Raw genomic sequence first — 21,572 nt, 5'->3', positions numbered from 1 at the left:
ATCAAAATGGAACTTCAAATTGCAGGAAGGGAAACTAGACTTGGATGGTGATGGACAATCTCCAATCTAAACTAGGTCACATCCGAGTTTCCTCCAGCCCTCAGCAAAGGACACACGTTTGTTGAACAAGCTACTGAAGAGGGATTCCATGCACTTCATGCCATTCACCTTACTTCATGAACGTATTTTTTAAAAGTCTGTTCAAGGGGCACCTAGGTAGCTTGAGTATCTGCTCTTGATTTTGGCTCAGGTCATGATCTCACCATTCGTGATACTGAGCCCTGCATCGGGCTCCGGGCTGACAGCAAGGAACCTGCTTGGGATTCTGTTTCCTTTCCCCACTCTCTTCCTCTCTCTCAAAACAAACAAAATAAATAAAAGCCTGTTCAATTTACAGTAAGCAAACTATTCAGAAAGGAAGAAATGCCGTTTGGAAAACAATCAGAGCTAAACTTTTAAGAGATGCAAGCTACCTAGAAGGGTGGATAATAGTTTCAATGAAGCTTAATAAACAAACACAAGACAGAAAGTGAGGAATTATTTAACATTATAATTAGGAATACGGGCGCCTGGGTGACTCAGTCCGTTGTGTCCCAGCCCCGTGTGGGGCTCTGTGCTGGCAGTTCAGAGCCTGGAGCCTGCTTCAGATTCTGTGTCTCCATCTCTCTCTCTGCTCCTCCCCCCGCCCTTTCACTCTCACGCACACATGCTCTAAAATAAGCATTTTTTTAAAAAAAGGAATAAATGCGCGGAAAGGGAGTAACATTCATTTTGTTACTAGTAACAAAACTTCTGATGTCAAAGTGACTAACACACAGACCCACAGGGGAGAGGGGAGGCTCCTGAACTTGAACTCGACTTCCGCGCAAGTCAAAGCAATCATCTTACCTGGGGAAAGAGGATCGCTCTCTTTCCAGGTATTCTCCCAATGCTTTCTGGATCTTTCCTAGCAGGTCTGCCAGTCTCTCCAGAGACCTCTGTACCCCCTGGATATTCAGAACATCCATTACAAGGGGAGACTTGGATACTTTTTTCATCAGAGCCAAAAACTCCGTGCTGATACTACGAATCAAATCAAAAGTGTCGTTAGCCTTTACGTGAAGAAGGGTCACCAGTCACACCTACCCCTCAGCTCCTTTGCACCCAGGCTGGAGGCCATACCTCTGGAACCTCTGGGTCTCCACCGGCAGCAGGTGCTTGATATCTGCGCTGCCCGTGAAGATGCCTTCCAGGTACACCCACCGCCTCTGCACGTCAATCCACACGTCAAAGAGAGCCATGATCCGATTCAGCTTATCTTCCCAGCTCAGGGCATCCTCTTCGAAAACCTAGTAGGCAGATGGGAAGCAGAGCCCAGCTGCTAAGCGATTCACTCATAGATATGCCAAAACTTACTAAAAAAACTGCAGGTTATGTCAAGTTATTTGACTCACGCTTTAAAAAACAGGCTTCTGGTAACTGCCAGTCAAAAGTATTACAGAGAAAGTGCAGGGGAAAGCCCGATCAGAGAGGGAAAGCCTGCCCAACAAGGGTACCTTGTAGTACGGAGAGAGCTTCATGGCGGAGACACTGTTGATGTGCTCTTTGACCTTGTTGAAGAGGTCATCCCAACCTCGGATCAAGCGACACTTGTTCTGATAGTTAACCAAGTCTAACTCGTAAGTATTCCATACTTCTCTTATCTGAATTAAAACCAAAAAGGGGCACCTTATTAGTATGTGGGTGTCTGCCAGGTGTACAAGCAGCCAAGTGCTATGGGGACAAAAGGACCGCAGATGAAGCTCTTGTTTTTACACAGCTCAAACTGGCCTCACAGCCTGAAATGGGACATAAATGGGGCTATCGGTCTATTTACTCACCTGCTTCAAAAATTCTTCCAACGCCATCTCCCCTTGTGCCACAAGCAGCACATCCTTGACAATAGCTTCATTTTTCTGCAAGTCAACATCCCAGATTTGGCCAAGGGTTAGCTCAGAAACAACCCAGTTGACATGAAGTCTTTTCATCAGCTGCTTCCAGTGGCGATCTTTGAGTGCTTCGGACTTCAGTTCAATCACCAGCATGTTTATCTGCGGAGAGAGTAAGCAAGGTTACCGTGCAGCTGTGTTCCTAACAGACACCCACGACCCCAGCACCGAACCACTACCTTCAGGTAGCCTTTCAGAAGCCTCTGGACAAACTCATAGGATGCGTACTGCCGTAATCGGGCAGGGAAGTTTTTCAGCTGGTTCAGGAGGCCATCTAAATTTTGTCGAAGCTGTCAAGAGGAACACAAAATGGTATTTAGTTTGCCAACATTTCTTTAAATGGTGAAATATCTTAAAAAATGTTTTCTGGGGGTGCCTGGGTGGCTCAGGAAATGAAGCGTGACTCTTGACTGTGGCTAAGGTCATGATTTCACAGTTCATGAGTTCGAGCCCTGCATCGGGCGGAGCTGACAGGGTAGAGCCTGCTTGGAATTCTTCCTCCTTCTCTCTCTGTCCCTCCCCCACTCATTCTTTGTATCTTTCTCAAAAATAAAAACAAAACTTAAAAAAAAAAGGTTTCCAAACAAATTTTTCATCAGTCCACATAAATCCTAAATGACCGTCATGTGACATTCTGAGGATGCACAATACAGTTCCCTGCCTGCGAAGCTCCTGAGTGGTCTACGACCGTCAGCATATGAGGACACACACCACATCTCCTTTAGGTGTACCTTTCGAGGCTGGACAGAAACCCACGGCTGCTCCTTCATCTGATCAATCTGCTCCCAGACCTTGGAAAGTTCCGACCAAACGCCTTTAAGGTCCTGCAGTTCTTCTAAGGCCACCTGAAATCACGACAGTAGAACAGTGAGACCGTGGATGAAGAAACCACCGCGGCTCTGGCAGAGCCCCTGACGCGGCCCTGGTCAAGGGCAGACTCAGGACGAGGAGCCCCACCCCCACGGTCCGCACCTGGACGCGCTCTTCACTGCCGCTGAGCAGCCCCGTGTCGGTCAACTCCAGCGCCTCCTTGGCCTTCGCACATTTCTCCCGGTCGTCCTTCAGCCTGCCAAACTTTCCTTCGTATATGGTAAGAGCCTGAAGCGCCTCCTCTGGGCGGAGATTGCCCTGAAAGCAAAGTGCACAATTGCAGGGCGAGGTCCCAGGACAGGTGCGTGTTTTGGCTCTGAAATGGTGGAAAGCACCTGCTGGGAGTCTGGAAACCTGTGATTCCCTGAACATGTCCACACATGTAAATCTTCAGCAAGATGTACACTTACAGTTCATGTACATCACTGAGTGTTAACTTCTACTTCCATGTTTGACGTCAATAAAGGTATGAAGGAGAAAGGTGGAGCACCTCTCCGTTTAGTCACTGTCTCACCGAGTGCCTCGGGAGACGGGAAGAGAGGAGTCAGGATAGACTGGGGCCTGGAGCAGGATGCTCCCGACCCGAGGGGACATGGCTCTCGGGAGGCTGCTGGCCATGCACTCCCGAGGCACACAGCTGTTACATCAGTTCCGCAGACAAGAATGAGAAATCAAGTAGTCCTCAGGGAAACGGCCTCCAGTTGACCATTAAAGTACTATTGGCTTACTCTTAATTTTAATAACTTGAGAATGACTGTATAAAATAGCATTGAAAATTTAAGCTAGAACACATTACTAGCAAAAAACGGCAAGAAAACATATTCAAATTTTGGTGATCAGAATCTCGCCTGTTGATCAATACTCACTCCCCTGCTGGAGCTAGCATTCTGCCTGAGCTACAGTGCCAGGATTAGTGACAGAGAAGATCTCCATAAAACAGGGGCCCTTCCAGGCCCTGGACAGTGTATGACTTTAGTATTGTAGTGCTCACAGGTGCAGAGCACATAACAAGCTTTTAAAACTCATAAGGGACAGAAAACTAGCCAAAATGACAAAACGGAAGAATTCTCTTCAAAAGAAATTCCAGAAAGAAGTGACAGCTAAAGAATTGGTCAAAACAGATAGAAGCAACATAACTGAACAAGAATTTAGAATAACAGGCATAAAATTAATTGCTGGGCTTGAAAAAAACATAAAAGACAGAGAATCTACTGCTGCAGAGATCAAGAGACTAAAAAATAGTCATGATGAATTTAAAAATGCTATAAATGAGGTGCAAAATAAAATGGAGGTGGCCACAGTGTGGACTGAAGAGACAGAGAAGAGAATAGGTGAATTAGAAGATAAAATTATGGGAAAAGAGGAAGCTGAGAAAAAGATAAAAAAAAATCCAGGATCATGAGGGGAGAATTAGAGAACTAAGTGATTCAATCAAACAGAACAATATCCGTATCATAGGAATTCCAGAAGAAGAGAGAGAAAGGCGCTGAAGATGTACTTAAACAAATCATAGCAGAGAACTTTCCCAATCTGGAGAATGGAAACAGGCATTGAAATCCAAGAGGCACAGAGAACTCCCTTCAGACGTAACTTGAATTGAACTTCTGCACGACATATCATAGTGAAACTGGCAAAATACAAGGAAAAAGAGAGAATTCTGAAAGCAGCTAGGGATAAACGGGTCTTCACACACAAAGATAGACACATAAGGGTAGTAGCAGACCTATCTACTGAAACTTGGCAGGCCAGACAGGAATGGCATGAAATCTTCAATGTGATGAACAGGAAAAATATGCAGCCAAGAATACTTTATCCAGCAAGTCTGTCATTCAGGATAGAAGGAGAGTTAAAGGTCTTCCCAAACAAACAAAAACTGAAGGAATTTATCACCACTAAACCAGGCCCACAAGAGATCCTAAGAGGGACTCTGTGAGTGAAATGTCGCAAGGACCACAAAGTACCAGAGACATCACTACAAGCATGAAACCTACAGATAACATGATGACTCTAAACCCGTATCTTTCAATAACAACACTGAATGTAAATGCACTAAATGCTCCAATCAAAAAACACAGAGTATCAGAATGGATAAAAAAACAAGACCCATCTATTTGCTGTCTACAAGAGACTCATTTTAGACCTGGAACACCTTCAGATTGAAAGTGAGGGGATGGAGAACTATCTATTATGCTACTGGAAGTCAAAAGAAAGTAACAAACTAGACTTTCAATTAAAGGCTGTAACAAGAGATGAAGAAGGGCATTATATAATTACACAGTCTATCCATCAGGAAGAGCTAATAATTGTAAATGTCTATGCGCCGAATATGGGAGCCCCCAAATATATAAAACAATTAATCACAAACATAAGCAACCTTATTGATAAGAATGTGGTAATTGCAGGGGACTTTAATACTCCACTTACAACAATGGACACATCATCTAGACAGAGAATCAGTAAAGAAACAATGGCCCTGAACGATACATTGGACCAGATGGACTTGACAGATATATTTAGAACTCTACATCCCAAAGGAGCAGAATATACTTTCTTCTCCTGTGCATATGGAACATTCTCCAAGATAGATCACACACTGGGTCATAAAACAGCCCTCAAAAATATAAAAGAATTGAGATCGTACCATGCACACTCTCAGATCACAATGCTATGAAACTTGAAAGCAACCACAGGAAAAAGTCTGGAAAACCTCTGAAAGCATGGAAGTTAAAGAACATCCTACTCAAGAATGAATGGGTCAACCAGGCAATTAGAGAAAAAATTTAAAAATATATGGAAACAAATGAAAATGAAAATACAACAATCCAAATGCTTTGGGATGCAGCAAAGGCAGTCCTGAGAGGAAAATACATGGCAATCCAAGCCTATCTCAAGAAACAAGAAAAATCCCCAATACAAAATCTAACAGCACACTTAAAGGAACCAGAAGCAGAACAGCAAAGACACCCCAAACCCAGCAGAAGGAAAAATAATAAAGAGCAGAGCAGAAATAAATAACATAGAATCCAAAAACAGTAGAACAGATCAATGAAACCAAGAGTTGGTTTTTTGAAAAAATAAAATTGATAAGCCTCTAACCAGGCTTGTCAAAAAGGGAGATGACTCAAATAGATAAAATCACGAATGAAAATGGATTTATCACAACCAATCCCTCAGAAATACAAGCAATTACCAGGGAACACTATGAAAAATTATACGCCAACAAACTGGACAACCTGGAAGAAATGGACAAATTCCCAAACACCCATACACTACCAAAACTCAAACGGGAAGAAATAGAAAATTTGAACAGACCCATAACTGGGGAAGAAATTCAATCAGTTATCAAAAATCTCCCAACAAATAAGACTCCAGGACCAGCAGGCTTCCCTGGGGAATTCTACCAGACATTTAAAGCAGAGATAATACCTATCCTTCTCAAGCTGTTCCAAAAAACAGAAAGAGAAGGAAAACTTCCAGACTCATTCTATGAAGCCAGATTTACTTTGATTCCCAAACCAGACAGAGACCCAGCAGAAAAAGAGAACTACAGGCCAATATCCCTGATGAATATGGATGCAAAAATTCTCAACAAGATACTAGCAAATTGAATTCAACAGCATATAAAAAGAATTATTCACCATGATCAAGTGAGACTCATTCCTGGGCTGCAGGGCTGGTTCAATATTCGCAAATCAATCAACGTGATACATCACGTTAATGAAAGAAAAGAACCGTACGATCCTGTCAATAGATGCAGAAAAAGCATTTGACAAAATACAGCATCCTTTCTTAATAAAAACCCTCAAGAAAGGCAGGATAGAAGGAACATACTTAAACATCATAAAAGCCACTTATGAAAAGCCCACAGCTAATATCATCTTCAATGGGGAAAAACAGAACTTTCCCTCTGAAATCAGGAACACGACAGGGATGTCCACTCTCACCACTGTTGTTCAACATAGTGTTGGAAGCCCTAGCATCAGCAATCAGACAACAAAGCGAAATCAAAGGCATCAAAATTGGCAAAGACGAAGTCAAACTTTCGCTTTTCCCAGATGACATGATACTCTACACGGAAAACCTGACAGACTCCACCAACAGTCTGTTAGAACGGACACATGAATTCAGCAAAGTCGTAGGGTACAAAATCAATGTACAGAAGTTGGTTGCATTCTTATACACCAATGATGAAGCAACAGAAAAATAAAGAAACTGATCCCATTCACAACTGCACCAAGAACCATAAAATACCTAGGAAGAAACCTAACCAAAGATATAAAAGATCTGCATGCTGAAAACTATAGAAAGCTTATGAAGGAAACTGAAGAAGACACAAAGAAATGGAGAAACATTCCGTGCTCATGGATTGGAAGAATATTGTTAAAATGTCAATACTACCCAAAGCTATCTACACATTTAATGCAATCCCAAACAAAATTGCACCAGCATTCTTCTCAAAGCTAGAACAAACAATCCTAAAATTTGTATGGAACCACAAAAGACCCCGAATAGCCAAAGTAATATTTGAAGAAAAAAACAAAGCAGGAAGCATCACGATCTCAGACTTTAGCCTCTACTACAAAGCTGTAATCATCAAGACAGCATGGTATTGGCACAAAAACAGACATGTAGACCAATGGAATAGAATAGAGAACCCAGAATTGGACCCACTAACCTGGCCAACTAATCTTTGACAAAGCAGGAAAGGGCATCCAATGGAAAAAAGAGAGTCTCTTTAGCAAATGGTGCTGGGAGAACTGGACAGCTACATGCGGAAGAATGAAACTAGACCACTTTCTTACACCATACACAAAAATACACTCAAAATGGATGAAGGACCTTAATGTGAGACAGGAAACCATCAAAACCCTAGAGGAGAAAGCTGGCAACAACCTCTTTGACCTCAGCTGTAGCAATCTCTCACTTGACACATCTCCAAAGGCAAGGGAATTAAAAGCAAAAATGAACTACTGGGACCTCATCAAGATAAAAACCTTCTGCACTGCAAAGGAAACAATCAACAAAACTAAAAGGCAATCGACAGAATGGGAAAAGATATTTGCAAATGATATATCAGATAAAGGCCTAGTATTCAAAATCTATAAAGAACTCACCAAACTCCATACCTGAAAAACAAATAATCCAGTGAAGAAATGGGCAGAAGATATGAACAGACACTTGTCCGAAGAAGACATCCAGATAGCCAACAGACACATGAAAAGATGCTCAATGTCACTCCTCATCAGGGAAATACAAATCAAAACCACGCTGAGATACCACCTCACATTGGTCAGAGTGGCTAAAATGAACAAATCAGGAGACTATAGATGCTGGAGAGGAAGTGGAGAAACGGGAACACTCTTGCACTGTTGGGTGGGAATGCAAACTGGGGCAGCCGCTCTGGAAAACAGTGTGGAGGTTCCTCAAAAAATTAAAAATAAAACTACCCTACGACCCAGCAATAGCACTGCTAGGAATTCACCCAAGGGATCCAGGAGTGCTGATTCACAGGGGCACATGTATCCCAATGTTTATAGCAGCACTTTCAACAATAGCCTAATTATGGAAAGAGCCTAAATATCCATCAACTGACGAATGGATAAAGAAGATGTGGTTTATATATACCATGGGATACTACTTGGCAATGAGAAAGAATGAAATATGGCCATTTGCAGCAACATGGATGGAACTAGAAGGTATTATGCTAAGTGAAATAAGTCATACAGAGAAAGATACCTTATGTTTTCACTCATATGTAGATCTTGAGAAACATAACAGAAGACCATAGGGGAGGGGAAGGGGAAAAAAAAGTTACAGAGAGGGAGGGAGGCAAACCGTAAGAGACTCTTAAATAGTGAAAACAAACAGTGTTGATGGGGGGTTGGGGGAGAGGGGAAAGCGGGTGATGGGCACTGAGGAGGTCACCTGTTGGGATGAGCACTGGATGTTGTATGGAAACCAATTTGACGATAAATTATATTAAAAAAAATAATACAACAAGTACGAGACTCATGTAAACAAAAACAAACAAACAAAAAAACCACGGGCCCTTGAACCAAAACTGAGCACAAAACAGGACCTTTGGGCGCAGCATCACAGCCAGGGCTGGGGCAGCACAGAGCCCTACGGAGTAGATGGTGGGAGGCTAGACCTGTCACCAGCCATGGTGTGGATCAGTGACACCCAAACTAGAAAACCAGACTGACATTCAAAGTCCCACGACCACCTTCCCCCTTCTCTTTCCTGCCTATGTTTCTATGTATAAATAAATGACCCTGAATTCTGCCCTGGAAAACCAGGTATGCCGTTATGTACCTGCTCGAGCCTCGCACTCGACGTCACCTCTGCCGAAGTCCTCCCTCACCATCTGCCCTCCCTCCCTCAGGTCTTACCACCCCCACCCCTTCCCCTCCCGGCAGCACACCCGACACCGCTCTCTCTCCCAGCTCTCGCCCTTCCCCGCGGCCCCTCGCACCACCTGACTCGAACACGCGTTTTCCTTGCTCGTTTCTCCCTGCGTCTCCCACTGGAATGTGACTCCACGGGGATGGGGGCTCCTGTCCTTCCTGTTCACTGCTCCATCCCCACGGCACAGAACAGTCAGCGCTCAATGAAAGGATAGCTTAGGAACAAAAAACTTTTTTAAAACCACCTCATGATTTACATGCTCGTCATGAGGGGTTGCTGGGTAAGAAGAGGTCTCGTTGGCTTTCACTTGTCAAACAGACCACGTGCAAGTTTTAGTTACAAAAAGGAGAAGTCCTCATTAGTGGGAAAGCTAATCCACAGCAGAGCCTTTTTAAGTTTGGGCGAAAAGACGGCGAATCACGCTGTGGGCTCAGGGCAAACTGTGACGCTGGCGGGACTCACCGTGACAGGCTTGGTCTTCTCCCAGTCCGTCAGCAGGTCGGTGGTGCGGCTCTCCACGGCCCGGTCCTCCTGCACGATCTTCATCTGCAGGTTTGCCACCTGCTGCTGAATGGCAGAGTCCTTCCGCCGCATGATGTCGTTGAAGGCCCCCCACTCACCCTCTATGTTGTCGATGTAGAGCCAGGAGGGCGGGAACTGGAACCTCTGCTTCTCCAGCAGGCGCTGGCCATTGCGGTAGAGCTGCGCGGGTCAGAACACAGGTGGTTGTAGTTCTAGAATCACAGAGACTGTCGTCAGACCCCCACGTAAAGGGAAGACGGCGTGCGGCTACAGAACACACAACAACGCCTGCTCTTCTCCGGAAACCTTCCACGCTGAGAGCACGACGCTCAGGGAGCAGCGGGGCCCGGGCCCGCCGCGGCTGGTGCGTCACCGTGCCTGGCTGCAGCCGGGGGGCCCGGCCAGGATCGAAGGCACGCTGGGCTGTGCTTCACCCCCTCCTTCCAAATTACAAACAGAACGCAAGTCTGAGGACTCGAAGAACAACCACTAAAGTAAAAGATTTTAAAAGGCAAAACGCGGTGGACCTCAAACCTCGAGAGCTGTTTAAAACGCGGATCCCCAGGATGCCAGTGCCTGCCCTCAAGCAGCCCGTCAGGTGGCTGTCAGGAAGACGGTGGTGGCCTGTAGGCACCTAATTTCTGAAACCGTGCCTCACGAGGTGATGATGAGAATTTTCACCGTTCACAGAGCTCACCTCAACTTGTTTCTCAAACTGTTTTATCTTTCGTTTCAAAGACTGCACGTAGGTGATGAAGGTCACCGCGTCCGAGGTGCTGGCCGTGTCCACCGAGTGCTGCTCCAACTCCTGCCGTGACTGTGTGGACAGAGCACAGGAATTCAACACGGAGCCGAGGGTTTGCCGGCAGACTCGCGACACGGCCAGGATCCCGCCTCCTCACCTTCGAGATCTGGGAATGGAATTCTGTCATGTTTGACCCGAGCATCTGCCCAAATTTGCTGAGAACCTCCTTATGCCAAGAGTCGTACTTCAAGTTCACCTTGGACTGCACCTGTGGGGGAACGAGCCCAGGACAACAGATCGTCAGTCCCTCGCGCCGGGGTGTTCACGCTTCCACGCGTCCTCGTCACCCGCAGACGCTGCCTTTACAGCGACCTCCACCCCCTGCCCCGGGGGGGCGGAGCTCACCTTGCCGTAATCTATGACTACTGGCCCAAACTCCTTCTTGGTTTCCGCATTGTCAAAAGTTCCTCGGGCCTTCCGTATTTGCACCAGGAGAGCCTGCCATTTGTTGAGATCTTCTCCGAGTCTGTTGTAGATGTTTTCGGCTTGCATGTCCCACAGGCACTGGTACTGAAGCCAGACCTGCAGGTGGACGGGAGGGTCAGATAGCACAGCTGGGCCTCTTACAGAATGTTCACACGCCTTAGGTTCACGTCTCACTTGTTGTCAATACTGTCAGAAAAATTCACTTCAAATTCTCCGAATTTTTATATTAAAAAGGAGTAACATTTATTGCTGTCTAAAATAATAGTTAATATTCTGTAAGATCTGTCCTACCATTCACTGGCTGCTTTCAAATAAGCAAGTGTCATCAATTACATCATATTAGACAAACATTACATAGATTTCGGCTCCCGTGTTCATCAGACCTCATATTCACTATGTCTAAACACCCTCCACAACGTATTTCAATGAGACGGGGAGCTTCTCACCTTGACGTACTGCTCGACCTCAGTCACGATGCCCATGACCGCAGAGTAGGACTCTTCCAGGGCAACGGGGCCATCAGGCATCCGCGTTAAAGCATTCCGGTAGAATTTCTCTTCTTCAGTCAATTCGTAATGAACACCCACCTAAGCAAGCAGAACCAGAAGAAACACAAGCAGTGTGTACAAAGATGTTCATCTCAGAGCCACCTTTCACCGAATTCAAACGAACCGAAGCAAGAGCCCGCTATACAAATGTCATTTGGAACATCTGCTTACCCCAGCCACAAGAAATCAGAGGCCTCCTCAACTCATCAACCAGTGAAGGGACATCAGATCAAGCACAAGTTAGAAAACCCAAAAACCGCTACAGAGCACTTTGAGACCTCTCTCTCATCTGAGAGCAGAACATTAAAGGCAATGTCCAAAGAATGGAGATTTCCATGACCAAATATTTACACCGACTTGGACGATGGAAGCGATGACACATGCATCGTTTCAATGATCTGAGTGCTGGCTATGTGCCAGGCACTGCTGTGGGCACAAGAAACAGACAAAAAACTCTGCTCACATGGGCTTACGCTCTGTGGGAGGAGAGATACTTCTCAGCAGGTGAGAAGTACTATGGAAATAAAGCAGGAAAGAGGAGGGCTGGGAGTGTGGGGTTGGGGAAGGTCAGGGAAGGCCTCACTGAGCAGGACCAGGAGAGGGAGGGAGTGAGCCATGTCAGTATGTTGCTACCGGGGGTTCTGAACAGGGAGGTCAGCAAGTGCAAAGGCCCAGGGGCAGGAGCCTGCCTGGAATGTGAAGAGAGCAAGAGGCCAGTGTGGCTGGAACAGAGCCAGCGAGGGAGATACTGGCACTCAAGTCAGAGAAGCAACGAGCGGCATATTACGTGGGGCCCAGCACTCTGCCATGGGACATGGGCTTTCATGGGGAGTGACACGAGAAGCCATCAACAGGCTCTGGGAAGAAGTGTTGGGACGGACATAAAATCTAAGACTTTGGCTGCTGTGTTGAAAACAGATTTTAGCAGGGGGCAAAGGCAGACAGAGACCTGTCAGAAGGGAACTTTAAGAATCCAAGTGAGGGATGATGGTACCTTGGACCAGTGGGATCAGTGGATGTGGGAAAAAGAAGATCAGGGTTAACTCTGCAGATGGAAACAGTGGGAGGCAAGGGTGACACCCCAGCTTGGCCCTGAGCAGGCTGAAGGCAGAGAAAAGGAGTGGGGGTGGCAGCTAGTCTGAGGGAGGGGGTCAGACGCACACTCAGTTTTCGCACCCATCGGTCTTGTGGAGATGCCCGGGGGGCGGGCTGGGGAGATGGGTCTAGAGCTCAGGATAAAGGCCGGGCTGGAGGTATGAGCCCAGTTGTCCCATCTGGCCGGCAATGGACCAGGTGAGACAGGTGCTGGGGATGGAGAGTGCACTCAAACAGTAGGAGCCAGAAGAGAGAGCCAAGGAAGAGCCACAGGGGACACTGGCCAGGGAGGTGGGAGGAAAACCAGGACAGCCAAGCGGAACAAGCATATCAAGTGGGCGGGGGGGGGGGGGTGCACACCGTCACATCCTGCCACTGACACTTCTCAAGGGCTGAGAAGCCTGCCATAACAGCAGGGAAACGCCTGTGACCCTGATGCCTGAGGGGCTGGACCCGGAGCAGGTGTGCAGACGAGTTCTCTGTGTTTTCACCAAGGGGAGCTGAGAAGTAAGGTGGCTAGAGGGTGACAGGAGGCTCAGCAGAGGGAAGGGGAGCTGGGCCACAGAGCAGGGGCACGGGCTCCAGCGTCAGAGGGGCTGGCTTCTGTTTGGTTCAGTGTGGAGACAACAGGACAGCAGTGTGAACGGACACCTGACGAGAAATATCCTGCAGTCTGCACACTCCCAGAGCGAAAGGAACGGTTCATAGCTCGGTTCGGATTAGCTGGTCACCACCAAGGCTGAGTCTACGGGGGGGTTGCTACCACAAAAACACCTCAGAACTGAGCCTATGCTGCTTATATTCAAAGCTGAGACTTTCTAGAAGAGCCTGTTGCAACAGAGGTTATGGAAATCTGCTTATTCGAAAACCACCAGTCTTGTTTAGAAGTAATGTTGCTCAGACCAGGGACTAAACAGTCTTTTCAGTTTTCCTTTTGCTCCAAAAGCACATTATTATTATTGATACTCTTATTAAAGAGTATATCCGGGATTTGTTTTAAAATAGTCTGGTGGGGAGGAGGAGGAGGGAAAGGAATAAAAATTTAAATTGGCCACATGATAAACAAAGCAGGCTGATGTGAATCATGAGATTCCCTCTACTTTTGTATCTACAAACTTCTATATTAAAAAGTGGGGGTGGGGAGAAAGAGGAATTAAAAGACAGGTTCATGGGGGAAATTTCTGAGAGACTACCGAAATCAGAACTGCAGATGCAACGATTTGGGAAAGCAGCCACTGGGGAAAAATGCCAAGTCACATAAGCTTTCCTCTAGCTTTCCCTTAGAATGCAGAGTCCCAAGTCGGGAGTCTTGAAAGACATATGGAGAGCACCATTTCAAGGGATATGGAGGAGAGGCGGCGCCCCAGGGCCCTAGGGAGGCCTGGGCAGAGGCCATGTGGTGCGAGTCCCCGGAAGGCTCACCTGGTACCTCTGACTCTGGATCCTGGGCAGAGACAGCACAACCATCTTCCAGGCAAACATTTCCTGGTACAGCTTGTACCTGCACTCTTCGATGGGCGGGTTCAAATAGATGACCTGATTGGTTATCCTTAGCTCATGAACGACATTCTGTAAAGGGAAGATTTCATTTCTTACTCAAATATCTATTTCAATAATAGGCTTTCATGCATTTGTGCCGCCAGAATCAGTATTCACAAGAAGGGTGATCATTTCTGGATTAAAAATCTAATACCGAAGCATGGCACTGATGTACTAATAAATTACCGAACGCCTCCAGGGGCCACCTTCAATCAAACGGTACCGGATATACACGTACGTGATCGTCACTCAGTAATTCCCTCAAGTACAATTGGGTGCTTGGAAAGTTTAAATTCAAAATTGGGTAAAAAGTATACAAATTATAGCTTAGTTATTTTTGTCATACAAAGCATTAGAATAATTTTAAATGAATTTTCTTGAAAGAAAGTACTTTCTCAAAGTAAAAAAAGTGGTTTTGATGCATAATATTTTTCTCCCTCTGAATTATGAACCTACTTGAGTCTGAACCATGGGTCTGTTACTTTAATGGACATCATGGTCTGCTGTAGCCCATGTGTGGAGTGCATGGCCCTCCCCAGAGGATAAGAAGCCAGAGGGCAGGCACTGCTTAGGCGCTTCCTGGATCCCCCGTGCGTAGGTGCTGAACACACAATGGGTGCTCAATGGCACCATCTGCTTTAATATGCGTGGTGATCTCTGGACATAATGACCTCAGGACCTCACAACCCTGTGTCACTGATGCAGCCACACGAGACTGGCATTAGCTGTCAGACATGCGGCACGGGCGTAGGTTTAGGAGTCAAGGTGAGTCTGTGCCACCTGCCAGTGCCTGCTTTAAGCTGAGCAAGATTTCCACCTCCACCTCCACTGGGTAACTGCTCTGGCTTACACAGACCCATTTGCTTGTCTGCATCTCTGTATTTTAAAAAGTATGCTTTGGGAATAAATGTGCAATATTCAAAACCGAAAACATTTTTCAAGCATTAAGAGGAAAAAAAAAAAAAAGAGAAGGTAACGTCTGGGTAGGAAAAAAGCAGCCAATTGTTTCTCCCACATCAAAGTTTTTACCTTTAGTTCTTTTAGACCTCTGTTTTGTGAGGTAGTCTTACTGGTAAATTGAACACAAATGCAATAAACTACCTGAAACAAATGTATGGCTTAATGAACTACTGTAAGGCAGACACTTTTGTAACTGACGCCCAGATTAGTAGACAGGACCTACTAGCACAGCTTGAATTAACACACTTTTCTAGACAGCTTGCTGGGCTCCAGCTGGCCACTCCTTCACTCAAATGGGAAATGGGGGGCTTGGGGACCAAGACTGCTGTCCTGTGTGGAGGCCACCGTGCTGGTGCACTCTTCCATGACTCTGAGAAGATTGTGTGAAAACAGTGGCATTTTAGCGTCAGAGTCTGAATTTTCCTTGTACTAGGTTACACTCAGTACTTGAAATGGTTTCTTGCATGTGTGCCTGGAAAGTAGAGATTTTTTTTCCAGTGTAGTTTTTTTCCAATTTACATTAAAAAAATTTTTTTTGATGTTTATTTTTTAAAGAGAGAGAGAGAGAGAGAGCGCGTGAGTGGGGGGAGGGGCAGAGAGAGAGGGAGACACAAAATCCCAAGCAGACTCCAGGCTCTGAGCTGTCAGCACAGAGCCCAACGCAGGGCTCAAACCCAACGAACCATGAGATCATGACCTGAGCCAAGTCAGAAGCTTAACCGACTGAGCCTCCCAGGCACCCCCAAGTGTAGATTTTTTTCTAAAATTTATTTCCCATTTAAAAAAAATGTCTGTTTTTGAAATTATTTTAGACTTCCAGGAGAGTTGCAAAGAAAGTATGAAGAGTTTTCGTGCACTCTTGACCAACTCTCTGTAATGTTAACATCTAACACGTCACAATTACCAAAACCAAGAAATTAACATTGATACAACACTGACTAAAATCCTGACTTCAGTCAGATCTCCCAGGACCCCACAACATAGTTACTTGTCACATGCCTTAACCCCTTCCAACCTGTGACATCTCTGTTCCTCCTTGTCTTTGTCTCACGACCTCGACACTTTGGAAGGGTACTGGTGAGGTGTTCTGTAAGGGATGTCTGACCTTTTCTCATGATTAGAACGAGTCTGGGAGGTGTGGGGACAAAGAACACAGAGGGTGGGGTGGTATCTGTCAGGTTTCTCCACTGTGAAGTGGCCTTCTCATTGGTACTTTTCAAGGGGGAGAATCTTCTGTTCGATTTACTAGCAAATCGGACGCCCCGGGAAATACTCACTTTAATCTTTGGCTCCCCACCAGGCTTGTGACTGACTTGTGGTGCGTCTGTATCCATGTCAACTTCTGCTTTATCTTCAGCTTGTCCGAGGAGCACCTGGGTCCAGGCTCTCAGGCCAGCTTGTAGGCGAACACCCAGTATTCTTTCAATCTACAGAGAAAGTAGTGTCAGAAAACAGTGTCCTTCCAAAAGGCAGGTCGGCAAGCATGTCAGATAGAAAGCCGATGCTTCAGGTCGAGGATCACAGTTGCTCCCACACCCTTCATCTCAGCCTGATCCCCCCCTTCCCCATCCTGTGCCTCTCCCAGACTCGGAGACCCTGACCTCCATCTGGGGGTAACCTAACCACCAACCCTCTGATCTGTCAGGGACAAGGGGATGGACACAAATGCAGCAGATATAGTCACAGTCTTGCCGTTCCCTCAACGAACTAGAAAATTTACAAAACAAAAGTAGTTTCCTGGTAGCCTCAGAGATAAAACTAGCAATCTATGATGTGGAGAATAAACCATTTTCTCTTTTATGAAGTTGAGATATGATTGACATATAACATCCTATCAGCTTCAGATGAACATAATGATTTCATATTTATGTACATGGCAAAGTCACCACATACAGGTGACCGTCTTCTTTTAACAAGCGAAGAAAAAAGTCTCGCTTGATCGAGAACGAGAGAAGTAACTTTCCTACGAACAGGACACCTATACATCTTTGCGCAGAGTCTGTCTTGGGCCACAAAACCATCCTGGGAATGCTGGAAGGGCAGCTGTGACAAAGCCCGAGACTTCCAGTAGATTCAGAAGAGTGGGTTTTGTTAATTTTCCCCGCCAGTGTTCCACGTGTGGATACACTGCACCTTTGTGGGTCACAGGCTTTCTCTTTAAAATGGATAACTAAGGTGCTTCAGAGCTGCCTAGCCACCACCGCCCATGGAGCAGCTCTGTCATGAAATATCCCACTTCCCGGGATTCCCCACGGATGCTCTCTGATGTCCAGCAATGAGAAAGCCACATGTGGTGTTAAGTATGTTTCAAACACATGTGCACTTTAACCTCCCCGCAGACCCCTACAGGGGTGAGCCCCGATCCTCTACGAGAGGAATAAGAGGTGGTTACTGGGCATTTCCTTTTTTTTTTTTTTTTTTAAAGTAAGCTCTAGGCCCAACGTGGGGCTTGAACTCATGACCCAGAGATCAAGAGTTGCATACCCTACTGACTCAGCCAGCCAGGCACCCCCAGGCATTTAAGTTGGGTGGTCGAGAGGGGCAGAGTGTCAGAGAAGGATGCCTGGAGGGAAGGCCAGGGAAGACGACCTTTATCAGGTGAGCAGGGAAGGGCAGGCAGGAAGCTGTCAGGTATTCAGAAGATAAAGAGAATCCCCCCACCTCACCACCTCAACTTGGAATGGACAGGAGTATTGCTAGAACCACACAGCTTGGCTCTGTCATTACCTAAATGGGATTTCTGGAGGGGAAACTGGACCACTGATGGTAATTTCTATGGAAAAATACTTTTCAGTCACTAATGAACTTACAAAATAGGGTCCACCCTTATATTGCTAGTAGAAAAATGAAAACCACGATAACACTCCCATCCCTCACCTCCATGTCAAGCTTATTGACCCAGATGGGCAAGTTGGAATAGGAGTGCAGGTTTAAGTCGTCCACGGCTTTCTGAACTCTGTTCAAGATCTCTGAGAAAGTCCTGTGATCATACATGCAAGTCTCCAGGGAACGGACTTCCAGGTCGATTTTTTCTTCTATTATTAGCAGATCATCCACCTAAAGGCAGGCACATTTATTATTTAAAACAGCCATTCACTCTATTCCTTTATGCTTGTGTACATTCTCCTCAATGAACAAATATTCACGGTAAAGGAGTTCTTTCCATGAATAGCTAATCCTATCTGTTGGTGTAAGAACACTTATTCCCACTCCTGTGTTTCCACAGAGGGAAGGAAAACGTATGGAAATGATCAAGGTCTCCCCCTTACTCCCTCCTGCTCACAGGAAGGGTGACCTCTGAATGAGAAGTCTGCTCCGCTCAGTGCCTTCTCTGTCGCAAGCGCCAGCCTGTAGGCCAGACGGCTTACGACCATCCGGCTATGCTAGGGTCTGGGAAGCAAGTCTAGGTCTAGGGGGACTGACGGCCAGAGCCCCATTCTCCGCGTAGCTGTATCAGTAGTAAAGCTCTCATTTTGCTCCGTCAGACTCCCGTGTTCTTCATCTCTCCGCTGGTTTCTAAACTCAGTTACCTAACGGCCTTCCCAGAGCACCATCAAACAGCACAGTAAGTAAAAGGGCTTCCTCTCCCCTTCAGCTCACACGGCCCAATGCCACACCCGTCGGGAAGGCCTCCTGTGGGAGAGCTACCAGGTGAACAGAGTGAGCTGTCTCCGCGTTCAGTTCACTCCCAGGGAACAGGAGATCAACGCACCTTTTCCTGGAAGTTGAAGACGGTCTCCGCCAAGCGCTGCACATAGGGGTCGAGCTTGTAGGATTCCCACACCAGCGCGATGCCCTCTGCGATCAGAGCCTGCACCTCCTTCTTCAAGCCGGCCACCAGAAGGGAAATGGTGTTGCGCTCCTCCACCTTCTCACAGGTCCGCTCGTAGGTGCGGACGCTCTCGATCAGCGAGATGGCAAACGGGTAGAGCTGGTTTGCTTGATGGGCCTTGTTCACAATCGCCAGCGGGACTCGGAAACCAAGCCACTTGAGATTTCGAACTTCCTTTGAAAGCGTGATGATCTCGGGAAGGAAGTTAACTTTCAGCTTAAGGACGTTTCCAGTTCGGCCGCGGACCCGGGTGCTTTCGATGGTGAAGATGCGCCCCGAGACGCCCAGGTTGCGCTGCTGCACCTTCCGGGCCCAGTCGTCGAAGATCTCCTGAGTGTTGAGCTTCATGCGGAAGCTGTCCCCATCCTGCTTCAGCTTCTGGCCCTCCACGTGGTTCTCCCAGCCCTTGCCCAGCACGTCCTCCACACGCTTCATGTAGGCGCTCAGCTGGCGGTCGATCTGCTTCGCCCAGATGATGGAGCCCGACACCGGGGGCAGGTCGCGCACATGGCTCATCTTACACGCCTGACTCTGTGGGTACTGAACCTTGAACTTGTCGTGGAGAGACTCAATGTCGTCTTTCACGCGCTGGATTAGCTGGGTCTGGTACTCGCGGATGGCCCCACGGATGTGAGGCCTGACGAACAGCGCGTTGAACCGGGAGAAAATCCTGAACATCTCGTTAGCGTTCTTGGCTGTGCCAAGCTGATCCCTAAGGCGAGCGGTGATCCGGGTCTCCACCCTGTCGATCCGCTCATCGTATCTCTTCATGGCGGCCTCCCAAGCTTCCGTGCCTTCCTTGGAGACGTCTAGCCCGTCCACTTCCTTGACGTTCTCGTACGCGAGGTTGACCTCCTCAATAGCATTCGCGTCTGCGGCATCAAAGAGAACCTCTGCCACTTTCATGTCCTGAGGCTCGGGGACTTCTCCTTGGTTCTGCTGTGCGACTGCCGTGACCTGAAAGAGAAGGATTCGTGACAGAAAGGTTGACGGCACAAAGACTGCCGTTTGGCTGTGCACCCGGAGTGCAGCCAGTCCGCTCTGTAAGTTTTTAACTTTTAGCCAAATGTTTTAGAACCACAACTCAATAAGACCACGAAAAATACCACAGAGTATATTCTAACTCTGCCAATAAAGATCTACTGACAATGTAGTTTTGGTGCCTGAGAAGCTAAAATAACATGTTAAAACCTGGGCTTTGAGTATTTGCCTCTTCAGTGTTTTGTCTACAATTAAAACTGCACTGAAACGCTCAGGAATTCAGAGGAGAGCTATGTGCAAACTCGGTGTCCAACATAGTCTTTGTTTTCGATTCTTTTTTTTTTTTTTTTTAATGAGTTTCCAGGTTTGTTTATTTATTTAGAGAGAGGGAGAGAGAGAGAGAGCGCGCACACGTGTAAGCAGGGGAGAGGCAGAGAGAGAGAGAGAGAGAGAGAGAGAGAGAGAGAGACAGAGAGAATCCCAAGTAGGCTCCGCACTGTCCACGCAGAGCCTGATGCGAGGCTTGATCTCACAAACTGTGAGATCATGATATGAGCTGAGATCACAAGTTGGACGCTTAACTGACTGAGTCACCTAGGTGCCCCTTCCTTTTGATTCTTAAAACTTTAATTATAATTCGTGGGTAAATACCTCAGCAGAGGGATAGACAGATAAACGCTCAGTAAGAGAGAAGAATCCCCCATTCCACTCCCTGAAGCCCCCCCTAGAGAGCAGAACAGAGCGTGAGCTTTACGTCAGGTGTCAGACTTCCACACATATCTCCTGCCCACACTCCCACAGAATTATAAAGCCAGGTGGGGGTCTTCATCTGTGTCCACAGATGTCTTGGATGAAATTTAGATGGTCTGGGAATTTGGGGGAAATTATCATCATTATTTTCACTAACCCCTAACTAAAATTTAGCATTTCCTATAATTATGAATACACACAACAGTCACACATAGTCCCTTGAGGTTCTGTGGCTTTGTCACCAATAAAGTGCTTCCTCATTATGTGTGTACCTATCTTTTTTTTTTTAACGTTTATTTTTGAAAGAGAGAGAGAGAGACAAAATACGAGTAGGGGAGGGGCAGAAAAAAAGGGAGACACAGAATCCGAGGCAGGCTCCAGGTTCTGAGCTGTCAGCACAGAGCCCAACGTGGGGCTCAAACTCATGAGCTGTGGGATCATGACCTGCACTGAGGTCAGATGCCCAATCCACTGAGCCACCCAGGTGCCCCTATATCTTGAAATCCTGCTTATGCTCATCACTTCAAAATTATGGTATTAATATGGCCCCTCACTATATCTTGCTATTTTAAGTGTTCATGGAGGAGCACACAGATTACTAGATTTTATTAATAAATTTCTAATTTATTGGTAATTGTTCCTTTGTAAACTCAAACATTTTATTTTCTGCATTTAAGAACATTCTAAGTATTCCTAATAACGGTAGTATGAGGGCAAAAACTGAACAAAATTATTAAAAGTAGTTTTTTCAGGACAATGGAGAAAAACCAAAGGCAGCCAACAAAGGCAGAAAACAGATGTGTTTTCTCATGACAAAGGGCTACCAAATCAGATAAATAACAGCTGTTGGCCTTCTTGCCCGGAGGTGT

At 46.5% G+C, this 21,572-nt stretch overlaps 1 protein-coding gene across 1 annotated transcript in view; it reads right to left on the bottom strand.

Moving 5' to 3' along the window:
- DYNC1H1 (dynein cytoplasmic 1 heavy chain 1) overlaps window positions 1-21,572 on the bottom strand; it is a 76,889-nt gene that overhangs the window by 35,214 nt on the left and 20,103 nt on the right. The window contains exons 8-23 of the mRNA XM_042944312.1: window positions 18,853-19,929; window positions 18,018-18,197; window positions 16,418-16,567; window positions 14,064-14,210; window positions 11,445-11,585; window positions 10,918-11,094; window positions 10,670-10,780; window positions 10,465-10,584; window positions 9,708-9,947; window positions 2,940-3,095; window positions 2,699-2,812; window positions 2,147-2,257; window positions 1,860-2,069; window positions 1,536-1,682; window positions 1,162-1,328; window positions 889-1,062 (exon numbers count right to left, since the gene is read on the bottom strand). Of these exons, the coding sequence (XP_042800246.1) occupies window positions 889-1,062; window positions 1,162-1,328; window positions 1,536-1,682; window positions 1,860-2,069; window positions 2,147-2,257; window positions 2,699-2,812; window positions 2,940-3,095; window positions 9,708-9,947; window positions 10,465-10,584; window positions 10,670-10,780; window positions 10,918-11,094; window positions 11,445-11,585; window positions 14,064-14,210; window positions 16,418-16,567; window positions 18,018-18,197; window positions 18,853-19,929 (3,422 nt within the window). The remainder of the gene's footprint in view (window positions 1-888; window positions 1,063-1,161; window positions 1,329-1,535; window positions 1,683-1,859; window positions 2,070-2,146; window positions 2,258-2,698; window positions 2,813-2,939; window positions 3,096-9,707; window positions 9,948-10,464; window positions 10,585-10,669; window positions 10,781-10,917; window positions 11,095-11,444; window positions 11,586-14,063; window positions 14,211-16,417; window positions 16,568-18,017; window positions 18,198-18,852; window positions 19,930-21,572) is intronic.

The sequence above is a fragment of the Panthera leo genome, chromosome B3 (genome assembly GCF_018350215.1).
Source record: "Panthera leo isolate Ple1 chromosome B3, P.leo_Ple1_pat1.1, whole genome shotgun sequence".
In the NCBI taxonomy this organism is placed as follows: domain Eukaryota; kingdom Metazoa; phylum Chordata; class Mammalia; order Carnivora; family Felidae; genus Panthera; species Panthera leo.
This window is presented reverse-complemented; position numbering and strand designations above follow the sequence as displayed.